This window comes from Alternaria metachromatica, assembly GCF_023757995.1.
Source record: "Alternaria metachromatica strain BMP 0045 chromosome Unknown scaffold_32, whole genome shotgun sequence".
Classification (NCBI taxonomy): domain Eukaryota; kingdom Fungi; phylum Ascomycota; class Dothideomycetes; order Pleosporales; family Pleosporaceae; genus Alternaria; species Alternaria metachromatica.
In genome coordinates, this window is record NW_026055523.1 from 287,870 (window position 1) to 302,340 (window position 14,471).

The following is a 14,471-nucleotide window of genomic DNA, read 5'->3' on the forward strand; positions in this document are numbered from 1 at the left end:
CTTCGTACGACACCCCTTCGAATCACATTCTTGCCGCGCAACCGGGAACATGCGTTTGTGCGAAATTCGCCGTGAGCAGCAGCGGGGTGCGGGGGTCGTGTGAGGCTGTTTGCTCATACTCCTATTTTTAGGCCCCGCCCTCTCTCGCCACATCGCATGGTAACCGATGTGGCTATTGTGGATACACTGTTCTTCATCCATGACAACCTCTGACCTCGCCGCTCGTCCTGCGACGTTCAGTTTGGCTTCGGGGATTTGCCGCACTAGTTGGCCTGATCTACCCCAGAGTCGTATTGCCCGCCGCGTGGGTCGGATACGAGCTGATGCGCGTTGGGTAAGCGGCCTTCGTCCCGACCCGGCATGTAGTTGGGAGGCGCGGCTCCGTCTGCTTCTGGCGCTTTTTCGCATCGCCGTGCCCAATTTTTGAAATGCTTTATGCTGATATTTGGGTGGGTGCCAGCATCTAAAGAATTCCTCGAAGCCGACGCCGTGTGAAAACCGCTCCGCTCGTATAGCCAAAGCGTTGCGCTAACCCAATGTCTTGCCCAAAAACTGATTGAGCTCCTCCTGCAGCGGTAGCACGATATTCTCGACTGCAGATTGGAGGCAGTCGGCATTCTGTAAGCTAGCCATGGGACTGCTGCAATACGCAATAGCACTTTGAAACGCAGCAGACATCTCCTCAGCCTCTTTGCGCGACCAAGTGTGCACTAACGTAAGCAGTTTCCACTCTTCTGGCACCGGTGCGTTGACGACTCCGTCATCGATCTCAGATTTCTGGTATTTCTCAGCAGTAGTGCCGAAATAAAGCTCGAGCAATGCTACAGCGAGAGCAAGTAGTATGTTGTTCTCGAAAGTCATTGGCTTTGGTTTCTTCTCTCCGTCTTTCGGGACTTCAAATAGGCTTGGAGCGAGATATGGGCGGGTGACGTCGATTGGGCGAGTGGGATCTGATGATTGGTGGAAGAGGATGTCTTTCGCTGTCCATTTGCTGGCAAGCCATGGTGTTGAATTCAGGTAGAGTATGCTCGATGCTAAGGTCAAGGCTAAGCTATACCTCTCCTTCTTGCTTAGCTTAGACTTCCTTCCGTTTACTACTGGCGGGCGCTCCAGGAGTGTCTCCAGCGATATCAGTTCTGTGCTGGGTAGGTATGCGTCTGCGCTGTCAACCGAGTAGGCGCCTCGTAATTTGCTCTTGCTGTTCAATGAGAAGCCGATAGTCGAAGACGTCTTGTGTAGTTGCTGGATCGATGCACACAAGTCGCTGACTTCTTCATAAGAAGGCAAAGAACTCCGTGCGGGATCTAAGACTGCGTATGGAGGAAGCGATCCGAAGCTGACGCTCTTTGTTACCCTGGGTTTGGGAGAAGGCATCGGTGTGAGACAGCCCTCCTCTTCTTCGTCGTCTACATGGAATTCAGCAGCCTGGAACAACCAGGGCGCTCCATGGCTATCCGACGAGATGGTCGAAAAGGAAACGTTGAAACTTGTTTTCGCCGAGTTGTACATTTTGTGATGTTTTGACGCGAATACGCTCTCGCGGGGCTCAAGCTGCAGGCTCGCCGTGTGGGAAGACTTGCAGGCACACGACCAGCACAAGTTGAGTGACTCGTGTAGAATCTTGGCGTATCGTTGTAGCTTCTGTAAGCGCGTAGCGTATGACGGCTTCGTAGCTTTATGAAACGTTTCTATCTTTTCGCTCTTTTCCGTGAATCTTTCCAGCTGTCGGTTGCATTCGTCAAGTTCATCGAGAAGCCCTTTGACGCTCTTTTTGTTCATGGCGAACCTCACGCGCTTGACGAATTCGTATGTGTCGTCAGCCTTCTTGGGATGTGCGGCGAGGATTGCCTCGAGATCATTTCGTGTAAGCTCAGCCGCTTTGTCCAGATCCAATTTGCTTGCGATCTTGGTCATTATCCTCGCTATCTCTGTCATCGTGTTCTGATAGGACTTGTAGGTGTTTTGGAGCTTCTCCTGGAGCGCTGTCTCCTTGCTCTTCCATAGCTCTAGTGAAGCCCTAGGATCTGTTGACATCTTCAGCCATTCGGCATCTGTCGTGATGGATCCGAAGAGAATCTGGATCGTTTGATTGAATTGGTCATGCTGAGCACCCAGTTTTCTGATGAGTTTGGGCAATTCCTTATCCCATTTGAAGAACCCCTTGACAGGATCGAGTCCTTCTTTGTAGGACGTTATTGCTAGCACGCGGTCAGCCCGTTGTTGCTCCGTGTTACTCGCTTCAAGGACGCAATTCACCCTGTATAATCAATGGCAAAGCGCCAAGCACAAGACCGGCGACCTCAATGCCGCTCATTGTCGCGATTGCCTGTTCTTCGGATCGATGGCGATGTCGCGTGTCATTGGTTGGCGAGGGAAGGAGCGAGGGCCGAGCGGGGTTCAGGGCTGTCAGGCAATCACGCGAAGAACACGACTTCCAGCTAAAGCATAATGACTGCGTTGCGAGCGATAAGGCAGAGGAGACATGAGTGTCTCATTTCGCGAGCAACAAGAGTTTACGACAGCAGAAGGTAACACTGCCCGCGAGGCGCCTGAACTGCGCCCCCACTATCCTGAAAGATCCTAGCATCGCAGCCTTCAGGCTGCACGCTGACAACACGAGTGCTGACTAACCGCCTAACATCTACCATCCCATTGCAGTCGGGATTGTAGTAACAAGAGCATCTGCCTGCCGTCCTTTCGTCGGCATCAACAACTCAGTTGGTTTGGGCTACCAGTAGCTCAGTGCATCATCAACCACTCCAGCGTTGGGGTCGTGCGATCGCCGCCGCACTCCAAGGCTCCCCTCGCTTGCGCCTGCTCCGACATGCCGAGCGCCCATAATGTCGACTCTTAGGCTTGCGACAGCTTCCAATGTACGCGCTTTCCAGATACTGACCGAAGCTCTCGACGCAAGCAACGGGAAGTGGTCGCAATGGATTGAAAGCGAAACACTCGACGATGAGGTCGGAAGATTCAGAGTGTGGGCTGGCAATTTGGGAGCGTTGCAGAAAGGCCACAGCTCGCTCGACTACAGACTGCGCGGCTCCCCAGTCTTATTCAGTAGCGCCCTCAGACTACTGAATGAGCTTGAGCAGAATCTGAATGAAACATATGCTATCGTATCTGAGGCGCGCCTGCCTTATGAACAGCAAACGCCATCGGAGGGTTCTGACGATGATAGCGACCGTGGCTCGTCCAGCGAGGAAGAGGAACACGACTCTGACAGCGATGAGCCTAGAAGCGAGTTGCGGATGAGATATGAAGAAATCGTGGACATCATCGACAACCTCTACAAGCTCAGCGTCCGCATCAGGACACCGACCGTACGCTCAAGATCGCTCAAAGCCTCTGCCTATACGCCAGTGGATCCAGAGACTGGTGTGGATATCCTCGGTGTGTACGCTGAACTGGATCGAAAGCATGTTCGAGAGCTACTCTCGCAGCTACGAAAGACGCATCCTGCACAGAATGAGGAAGATCAGGACTTCTTGACTGAGCGGTTGAGCTCTTCTATCACATTGCGTAGGCGGCATTTCAAGTATTGGAAGCGTCGTAAGTTCGACAAGTAATATTGCTGCATCTTGCACAGTCTGACGATGATAGATCGTGATAAGTTGGGCGCTTCCGCAGATTCCGAAGAAATGGCAAATGCTGGCAAACCTACAGCGAATGAAGCGCTAGCTCCGATGCGTCATGACACTCTTGAAGCTCACCCAGTACGTACTACTCCATCAGCTGTCTCCTAACGCACTGATTCGAACGTGATCTAACTTCGGTCTTAGCCGATGCCAACGATCAACACCCCAAAGCCGACGCCGAGTCAAAAGACTGGGAAAACCTTGCTATCTGGTACGGAGGCGACGCATCATCATCAGTCTCTAGATGACATCGTGGACACCAAATCCGTGACGAGCTACGCAGTCACCGTGAAAGATTTGGATGGGAAAGGGATCGATCTACCGCCTCCTCCAAAGGCTGCTACTTGCGACAAAGACTTCGAGTGCCCATACTGTTGGATCGTCTGCCCTGCACGATACGGCAAAGGCCGAGCTTGGAAGACACATCTACTACAGGACCTACAGCCGTACATTTGTACACACCGGGACTGCGAGAGTGCCGAACTGCTCTTCCGCAGTCGCCGGGAGTGGGCGGAACACGAAGCGACTCATCGCAAGCTTTGGCGCTGCCCTGAACATGTGAACGCCTTATACAACACCCAAGCTGGTCTTGAGAATCACCTTCGGCAGGAACATATCGGTAGCTTCCCCGACGATCAGATAGCTATCATGGCTAAGATCGGAGAGACAATCGCTGTGGACTCACGGGATAAGTGTCCGATCTGTTTCGTGCCCACGGTTACTGAAGGCTTGGGTGATTTGCAGAGCCACATTGCCAATCATCTGGAACGTCTGGCTTCTTTTGCCTTGCCGCATGGCAGGGAAGACGATGAAGACGGCGCTAGTAGTGTTGCAAGTCGTGGGAGCTCGAATTCTCAGTCTTTACCCGAGTCGATAATTACCGGTTCAAGCAATGAGATGGTCGCACTCAGTCGAGATCTGGAAACTGAGCAGTCTGTTGAGACGGAGCTCAATGAGGAAGACCATCTACTGATGCAGTTCAGGGATGAGAACTTGCTATGGAAGGAGATCGTAGCGCGCTTTCAGGAAACCTTCAGCAGGCAGTACGATATACCAACAATGCAGAGGCGCCGTAAGCAACTGGTGGATCTGGCAAACAAGCAATCTCTTGAGTTCGAGTTCAGTGAGAAAGACCGACTACTGCTACAACTCAAAGAGAAAGAGCACATGCCGTGGAAGGACATTGCAGTGCGCTTCTCAGAAGTCTTTGGCACTGATTACCGAAACCGAATACCCGCACTCCAGATGCGTATGAAGCGAGTAAGGGAACGGATACTCGAGCAGTATCTTGCGTCTGGACTCAGTGGGGAAGACCGCCTGCTACTGCAACTCAGCGCCAAAGATCGCATGCCTTGGGAGGAGATTCAAGCGCTGTTCCGGAAAGCCTTTGGCAAGGAGTACGAAATAACCGCACTCGAGTCTCGGGTGCAGCAACTTTATGAAGGAATGAATAAGCAGTCACTCCTACCAACCGAGACCAGCCGAGGTCTGCTGTCCGCGGAAATACTACAGCAACTTCCAGACGAAAGTCAAAATCGAATGGCAGTGTTCTCAAATCAAGTGGACAACCTGGACGACCTGGACGACTCGGAAGACGAACAACTCGAGAATGAACAGCCTGATGAAAACATATTGCCTGAGCACCAGAAACATCTGGAAGAACGGGAAGCGTTTAGACAACACGTCTCATCGTTACCAGGAGTTCTATCGGTTCGGTTTTATCGCGGTTATGGCTCATGGACTGGCCTTATCACGTTCGCCGATGATCTGGTGGGCGAACAAGCAACTGCGCTGTTTGACGCTCAGCAATTCCCCAACGTTGTGTTCAAGAGTAAAAGGAACAAAAGCAAGTGGACATTCACCAGAATCACTGGTACAAGCAGTAAGTCGATGTGTAGATGAGATCTACGAAAGCTTGCTATATAATCGGCATACTGACGAACTTTCGCTATAGAGAAGGACGGCTCCTTCGTTCGCCAGTCAACTGTGGATACACAAACCACTGAAGAAGCCGAGATTCTTCCACCCGGATCTGAAACGTATGACGAAGAACATGAAGATTCAAGCAAACAACCAATCATAACGACTGCAGAGATCCCTACGCTGCGCTCGCTTTATCAGTCCCGGCGGCTGTTGCAGCGCGATCAAAGCTTTGCGCCAAACGATGCTTACAACCAATTGATCTCGTTCTGCCATTACGACCTAACGAGACTGAAAGTGGATGCCATAGTCAGCAATGCCTCCGCTAATTTCCAGACCGATCCTGATCCAGATTCTCTGCACCACGCTATCTATAAAGCCGGCGGCCCAGGCCTCAGGGAAGAGGCAAGATCGAAAGCTAAGGTCAAAGTGGGTCAAGTCGAGCTCACCCACGGACACAATCTTCCGAGCTCCTGGGTGATTCATGCAGTTGCACCAGGATATACCGGCCGCAAAGGAGTTGGTCAATTCAACGTCCTTTCCGAGTGCTATCGGAGTGTCATGAGAATGGCGGCTAACTACGAGTTCAAAACAATCGCCTTTCCTTGCCTGGGTACCGGGGGTTGCATGTTCCCTGCACGTGTCGCTGCACGTATAGCGCTGCAAGAGATCAGGGAATACCTGGATTCACATCCTACACATCGACCTGAGCGCATCATATTCTGCGTACGGGCAGCAGTCGATGAGAAGGCATATACCGACTTTCTACCGGTATTCTTCCCACCCACACATGGAGACCTGGACAGAGCCAGAACTTCAGACTGGTCCGCGAACCGTGCTGCGCTGGCAACTCAGGTACTAGAGGCACGTACGCAACTTCAAAATGCGTTGACTGCAATCACTGTTACCTACGACTTTGGCACGCAAAGTACGGTCTGTGCTCACGACATGCGTCGGATCGACTCTACGCTGAGTTCGATCCGCAAACATCTCTTAGGGTCGAAAGAACTCAAGCGGAGTCTGGGCGATCTCAATCTACTATGCTCCGTGACTTTCACGGCATGTGCTGACATTATGGATATGGCCGAGCGAGCACGTAAACAGGGCCGCGCTGGAAATACGCAGTCTATCTGGACCGAAGCCAACTCCGATATACGAGTCAAGCATGGATTTGAGCTCACGAGTGTCTTTGACTACAGCTGGATCTTCGCCAATAGCTTAGAAGAGGTACTTATACTTGGCAAAGCAGAACCAGATGCGATGGGACGAGCACGCCAGATTCTGGAGACCTATGGTGTCAAACAGAAGGGCCAAGATGCCGAAGGTATCCGCGATCATCTGGATGAGGTACTGTACGTGCGTGAGGCTGAGCGGCCTACACCCAAACTTCGCGGACTCATCCAAGTTCATCAAATACCCCCCGTAGCGAGGCTCTACATACTGGGCCAACTGGAAGCGAAGCCTACCATGGCGAAACCCTCCACTCTATTCAACCACACTGTCTGCCTAGTGAGAGAGGACATCACGAGGCTGGAAGTCGACATCGTGGTAAACTCAACCGACCCAAGCTTCTCCGGCATGGGCACTCTAGACCGCAGCATCTTCAAGAAAGGAGGAGATGAACTGCGCTCGGAAGTCTCAACCTTCGGCAAATGTGAAGAAGGCGACGTCAAAGCGACTGCCGGATACCTTCTCCCAGCCAAACACATTCTACATGTCGTTCCGCCTGGAGTGTTCAGGAGCGATACCAAGAACATCTTGAGGAACATCTACCGGGCAATCCTGCACGATGCCGTACTCATGAGGGCGACTTCCATCGCGATACCGAGTATCGGAACTGGTATGCGGAATTACCCGCGGCGCGACTGCGCGTCGTTGGCGATGGAGGAAGTGAAGCGCTTTCTGGAATCTGCTGAGCCCGGTAATGGGCTTGATAAGATTATATTCGTTGTCTTTTCTTCCAATGACGAGTTTGTCTATAAGAGCCTTTTGCCGATTTACTTTCCACCAACGAAAGGTAATACTTCGCCTACTATCTTGGCGGAACAGCCTGCGCAGGTCGAGGAAAGCTCTTCTTCGTCATTTTCGGTTCCCACGGATCAGCCTTCCCCGTCCATACCTGGAGAAGAGACTACTCGCAGTGTCCGACTTGGCAAACAGCCGGTGAACTCGCGACGCTGGCATAACGACGCTGAATTGGCCCTGGCGACTTTTGATTTGCACATCGATTACTGCAGCGTATGCAAAATCGGTCTCGATTCGAAAACCCATAGACTCTGCGAAGCTGGCTATCGCATCGCCCAGGAAGTTTCACAGCAAATGGAGATGGCCGAAGATGCAAATGTGTACAGCAAGGCGGACAAGCACGATCAAAGGGAGCGACTGAAGATACCGATAGAGAAACTGCCCTACTCCATGTCTCTGCTTTCCACTATCGCGAAAGATGGGGTTGGCTTCTCTGGATTCACATTCGCTGAAGTCGAGAAGACTGAAACGACAGACTTTGATACGCCTGTGTCGAAGCAACATCCGATACCAAACGACCCAGACAATATTGCGCAGGCTACAGAGCAACCCGCGGTAGTCCGAGTGGAAATCTTGTCCCCACGCACCGATACTGGAGACTGGTTCTACTCATGGGTTCGAGTCTTCAGGAGCAAGATCGAGATGTACTCTGGCGATTATGATCCTGATCCATACGGAGAATCTACTGGGCATGCGCCGTACGCGTGGATAGATTTTGCTGATACTGCGACAAATGTGGACGGCGGAAAAGGGATGATAGTGTCTTTGTGGACAGTACCGCAAGGACCAGACCAAGGAGAAACATGGCATTTCCGTAGCTCTGAAGTTGCTGATTCAATCGCGCTTCTCGAACTTTTCAAAAGAGCTATCAATCGTGGGCGCCAGGAACGGAAGAAGAAGATAACTGCAGAGGTTGAAGAGACAACGGGCCCGGAAGCGACGATTATCGCGGAAATCGGACGGGATGTCCTTGAAGATTCATCTGCTGGGGTTAAAAAGCCGGATACTGCGAAGCTCGACGTTCAAGTCCAGAAAGATGACAAGGCGGCCCACTTTTCGGAAGCCGAAGATGCGAATGTTGTAGCACCAGATGCGGGGCCACGTGCTGTGATCCGTGTCGAGACTATCACTGTGCGCAGAGCTTCCGGCTGGACGAACGCCATTCTATATGTCTATGAGGGCAAGATCGTTGTGGAACTCGAGGAGAACGATGGCCCAGACCAACCATATGTGACAATAGACCTCACGAGTGGTATTCCACATCTGGGCCGCCGACGTGGGGATCCTGGAAGCGGCCATGTGGATACGGCGTGTCTACGGGTGACAAGCAGGGGAGACTGGGAAGAGGGAGGCTGGGAAAGCACATGGTACTTTCGCAGCCACGGAGAGTCTGATACAGACGCAATGTTCAATGTCCTTCAGGAAGCCGTCGATCGCAATAGGAAAGTGGAGAAAAAGACAGTGTCTACTGAGGTCGAAGAAACGACAAGCCCGGGACCAACGACTGCGCCAATTGCACAGCGCGAGGAAACTGGGGAATCTCTCGATGCGTCGTCTTATCCTAAATGGAACCAAAGATTACGCGACATCAAAGATCAAGTCGAAGAGAAACATCACGGCGGAAATGAAACGAGTCTACAGCACGGCGCACAAGCAGATACTGCATCCAGCTCGCGCGATGCGTCAGCGAATTTGTGGCCAGGGTCAAGAAAGCCTGATCTAGACGCACGAATCCTTACTTACCTCTACAATGATTTCAAGACCCGACCTGGCTCGTACATAGGTCAGAATCTCAACGAGATCGCTTTGGCCCTCAAACACGAGCACCATACGTTCATCGCTCATGCTCTGCGCAGGCTAGCTGCAGAAGGAAAAGTTCACAACACTGTTGACGGTGAGACATGGGTTATCTCGCAACCAAACACCAAGCTTCGTACATCAGATCAAGAGGACCAACCAGAGGAACCAAGCGAGGCTGATACAGATGATCTCGCTTATCGCATTCTGTTACACCTGCAGGATTCGGAACGATCCCTTGGTATCCATAGCATAATTTCTGACCTCCAGACATGCGATTCTGCGATCTGGCCTGCGATAAGACAATTAGTAGGCATGGGATTAGTTGGAATCGGGTATGATGGTCAAATATGGGCTGTGGCCGAGGAGGGCAGAAAGAGAGCACGCGAGTCACGGTTGCAAGCAGCAAAATCAGGAAAAGCCATCCAACAAGTCACTGGATCGACCCCGGGTGCGAGACCTAGCCCATCTAGCTACTGGTCTATGTCCGAATTACAGGATTTCGAAATCAATGTTGCACGCTTTGGCACGGACTGGACCGCAATGGCGAATCACATGGGTACAAAGACACCCAATATGATTAGGAACCAGTATTTACGTCTGGTCGAAGCTGGAAAACTAGATTTGGAGCATTTAGCAAACGAGGCAGATTGTCGAAACGCTCCCGCTTCTCAACAACTTGCTACGGAGTCCCTCGAGTCCATGAATCAGCCCACGTCAGAGGAGGGCAACGCTACTGCTGAAGAGCGCGGTGATTCCGAAGCTCAGCTAGAGAAAGATTCCAACCAGGATGAGGATACATCAAACAGCCTAGCCGACCGTGCTTTATCTTATCTGAGAAGCTTGTCTGGAGTAAGCGAAAACATTTCGGATCTCGCGACTACGTTCGATACTCCGGTCGCTGAGCTTCAACCAGTACTCAAACAGCTGAGATCTGATGGGTTGGTGCATAATACGGGGGATAATTCGACTTGGGCCGCGGCAATCTCAACTCGTCATTTTCGTCCACGGTCGACTCGCATGGATCCCCCACCCCACTCTCCAATCGCAAAGTCAGATGTCTTGCCGCGTTCTGATGGTGGTGGCTACAACATGTATCCATGCCCGAACTGGCAGAAGCAGGGTCATCCTTCAATTTACGACTTTGTCGATAGAAAGGATGAGCTGTGCGCTCATTGCATTCAGGCACCGAAACGGGAAGGTGCAGTCATGGAGAGCGCTACACATGATGATGACACTTCGACAACTCACATTGAGCCGCCCGGTTCAGGGTCTGCAATCATGGACGCTGCAATTAACAGCGGACAAATTCATATCTCCGAGTCCTCCAGCTATGATAACCGCCCCTGGAATCAAACACCTCTACCTCGGACACAAATCCCTACGAGTTTCATAGACGAACGCATTCTGATAGAACAAGGGTTTAAACCCGACAAGGAAGCTGGCGTTTATTATGTGGAACGCAAAGTCGGACCAGAGGAAACGGGGGAATGGCTCAGGCGGACGAAAGAGTTACAGGTAAAGGACTCCCAGATCCCACAGGAACCTCCAGAAGAGACTCAATCCGTGTTCGCCGAACGAGGCAGCGACTCAGGCGAAGACTTGCAGATGGGGCGGTCAGATCGTGATGAGTTTGTTGAGAGCGTTGAAAGCATCGCCAAGGCAGAAAGACGCGCTGGAATGAGGGACTCAGAGATCGAAGAAGACACGGATACAGATGATGCCATGGTCATGAATTTCGCGCAGACGAACAGGATGAAGCCACCAAGCTGGATTCATGTCAGGCGCAGCAAGAGCCAAAGCCAAAGCCAGGGGTCCGGAGCTTTGCATTCTGGGAAGAAAAAGCTGGGCCATGCCACAGAGGGTGACGATGGAAATTCCGGTCGCGACATTCTCGATCCCATAGTCGCTATACCCGAAAAGGAAGGGTATGATCGCCTAACCTCGAAGCCAGCAGAGGCCACCCCGAAAGCTCCTGCTACTGACCAAGCTTCCAGTTGGAGAGACGGCAGGGGCACAAAAGAAAGGAGGCAGACCAGATTCAGTAGGGCAATGACAGGTGATATTGAAGAAGACGTGGAGTCAGGCACAGCGAGTAGCTTGAGAAAAGCGAGGGTTGTAAGGGAAAGGAAACACAATGAATCGAGCAAGGCAAAGAAGGAAGACATTGATGACGAACTGGAGGACTACGATGGACAGGAGGAAGACTTTGTATAACTAGAGTGAGATATATGATGAAAGCGCGGCCTGGCGATTCGGAGGAAATTATGACATCTCCTCCGCTGTTGATGTGAAGTGCATTCAGAACTCTCAAACGTAGTGTTGATATGACGAATCGCCTAGTTCACACTATACGTTCGGCGAGCATGTACCTCAACCCCCAGCTTCACTCCTCACAAACAGCAACACCCGCCTCCCCCTCCGCAATAGCCCCCATGAAATCCCCCACATCCTCCCCCCTCTCCCCAAGCACAAACTCCAACGTCGCAACCCACGTCTCCCCATTATTCGTGAACCAATCATACTCAGGACACAGGCTCCTCACGTAACCTTCCACCATGCCCTTGAGCGGCGCATGTTCCTTCAAGTAAAGTATCTGAGCCGGATCAAGCTTCATATAGTCCTCGATAACGTAGTAGTGTGGGATATCGTCGCCCCAGCCTTCCGCGCCGACTTCGTGGGAGGGGTGTAGCGAGTATTTGGAAGCGGCGTAGCGGGAGGTGTATGTGGGTGTGTTGTTGAAGTGGGTGGAGAGGGGGTTAGGCGTGAACGGGTTGAAGGCTTGCGGCGCGGTGGGCGGATAGTTGAGGTGGATGTTGAAGAGGAGGGAGTGTTCGTTGCCCGGATGTCGCTTCTTGAACTTTCGGGCAATGGTGCCGTTGGAAGGGCAGACGTTGCTTTGTACGACTTCGCGTATGACGGCGTGCACGTCGGCGATCTCGGCGAGTTCCCAGGTGCTCCAGTTGTGGAGGAGGGCTGCGCGCTTGAGTAGGACGAGGCGGGACGCGCGGGCTTCGCGGGGGTGGTCGCTGTTGTGGAAGGCGCGGGAGTAGAGCCAGATTCTATAGATGGCTCGTCTCACGAGATAGCGCTCGTCTGTTGTCAAGAGACGCCGGCTTTCGAAGTTGTGCTTCCACTTCTTAAACGGGTAGATGTCGCACCATTTCTCAGCTGTGCGCCCATGCTGCACGATTTGTTTGAGCAGCGCGAGAGAGAAAGGAACGGAGCGAATAATGTGTGCAGGCTGGCTTTTGTTGTGGGTCAGGAGTTGAGTGAGGTCTTCTAGCGGACCGAACTGCGTCTCGGCGGCTTTCTCGAGTATGGGTAGTTTCTGGGAGGAGGAATAGATGTTGCGGAAACGACGGCAGGTGGCAGATAGAGCTGTCACGTCGTTGACTGAACGGCATGATAGGTACACCTGCACAACAAGCTCCGTTGCGAGGTCTTCGAACAGCATCTTGGAGGTGGTTGTAGGGTAGGGGTGCGATTTGGTGGCTGAATCTCCAGTCAGCAATGAGTTCATATGATAACAGACACACAGCACGATATGTAGGATGGAACTCACCTGTGATCTTTCAAGTTTACGCGTGTCTTCGGCCCGCGTTGGGTGCTGAGTTGTGTCTTGTGATAGTGATGCGGATTTCGAATCAACCTCTTCCTCTCTTCACTATCCGCGGACCTCAGTCTTGTATATCGATCTATCGATCTAATCGGTGCGTAGCTATCTCTCCTCTACACCGACACGTATCGCGTGGTTCAAACAAATCGGACCCCTCCGTTGGGGCTATAGGTAGAAAACGCGACGACATTCTGGAAAGACATGGTGCAAGTCAATGCAAGCTCTGGCGAGCTGTCTCTGGAATGGAAGGTCATCGTTAATGGTTGAGGAGAGGGAAAGGAGTCATCAGCCGTGACGACCGTGGACGTGATGGATGCCGCCAAGGGGGGCTAACCCGGATTGTGGGGGCCAATCGGCGTGGAGACGGGAGAGCACCGATGGCGTCAATGAGCAGCGCCAGGCATGCCACACGAAGATGCGCCTGTCTTCACAACATGCCATTGCAAGTCCAATGCCACAGTATAACGAGCGCACAATGCAGCACTCCACAGCAACCGCATCCTCCCAGCTATCCCCGCTCCTCCGCCTCCCAACCGAGCTCCGCCGCCTAATCTACAGCCACGTCCTCCCCCACACCACCACCTTCGAAGTGCGTTTCCAGCACCCTCCCGACCCACCCCCAAAGTCCGAATACAATCTGACCTTTGTGCGGCAGAAGAACGGCGACGGGGGCTGGCGCATGCAACGCACACTACCACGCACAGAGCGCGAGACAGGCAACGACACAGTCTGGCGGCGCGGGCACACGAGTCTCCTCGCCGTGTCGCGACACGTCCACGAAGAAGCTGCAGACATGCTATACGGAGACAATACCTTTGTGATTGACGTGACGTTCGACGCGATCAACTTTCGGTATCGATGGCGCACGGCGAATAATCTCACGCCGAACCGGACGTATCCGTTCTTGGATCACTTCTCGCAGAGGAACCTGCTGCGGATTAGGAATTATGTTGTTAATGTTGAGTCTGTGGATGATTACACTGGGATGATAAAGTATAATTGCGGGGGCAGAGGTTTGCCGGCTGGCATAAAGAGCAAAGTACGGGAGCTGGTTGATCTGTTGGCTGTGGCGCCGCAGTTATATCGGCTGCAGGTGCATCTAATAGATGGCGCGATTAGTCGCGTGAGGTTTCCTAGTGGACGGGTACATCGTGTGCAGGACGAGAGTAACTATGCGCAAACACAACTGGTGCTTGATCCTTTTAGGGCTGTATATGGAGTCAGACAGGCAGTTGTTAGTGGTGTTGATGATGAGTATAAAGAAGCCTTGGAGAAGAGCATGACTGCTGACAGGACACACTGATATCGCCAAAGGACAAGCAGTACTTGGGTTAACGGTCGCTCGCAATGAGCTACCCATTAAACGATAGCTTTTGGGTATATCGCTATACATACATACGGGCCTATGCCCAGCCCAGAATCGACGCCAATCTAAATAAGACGATGCATTCCATAAACGCCATTTTTCCTTC

At 52.3% G+C, this 14,471-nt stretch overlaps 3 protein-coding genes across 3 annotated transcripts; 1 reads left to right on the forward strand and 2 right to left on the reverse strand.

Annotated features, from left to right (window-relative positions):
* Nucleotides 1-528: 528 nt before the first annotated feature.
* On the reverse strand, nt 529-2,314 carry J4E83_009421 (uncharacterized protein; the record flags this gene model as incomplete). Its single annotated transcript, XM_049336308.1, has 2 exons — nt 529-2,198; nt 2,257-2,314. 2 exons carry the CDS (start codon nt 2,312-2,314, stop codon nt 529-531), a joined length of 1,728 nt encoding a protein of 575 aa, XP_049184632.1.
* Nucleotides 2,315-2,840: 526 nt separating this feature from the next.
* Nucleotides 2,841-11,597, forward strand: J4E83_009422 (uncharacterized protein; the record flags this gene model as incomplete). Its single annotated transcript, XM_049336309.1, has 4 exons — nt 2,841-3,552; nt 3,604-3,716; nt 4,074-5,520; nt 5,593-11,597. 4 exons carry the CDS (start codon nt 2,841-2,843, stop codon nt 11,595-11,597), a joined length of 8,277 nt encoding a protein of 2,758 aa, XP_049184633.1.
* Nucleotides 11,598-11,766: 169 nt separating this feature from the next.
* J4E83_009423 (uncharacterized protein) lies at nt 11,767-12,837 on the reverse strand (the record flags this gene model as incomplete). The annotated part of the gene is made up of 1 exon (XM_049336310.1): nt 11,767-12,837. One exon carries the CDS (start codon nt 12,835-12,837, stop codon nt 11,767-11,769), a length of 1,071 nt encoding a protein of 356 aa, XP_049184634.1.
* Nucleotides 12,838-14,471: the final 1,634 nt, after the last annotated feature.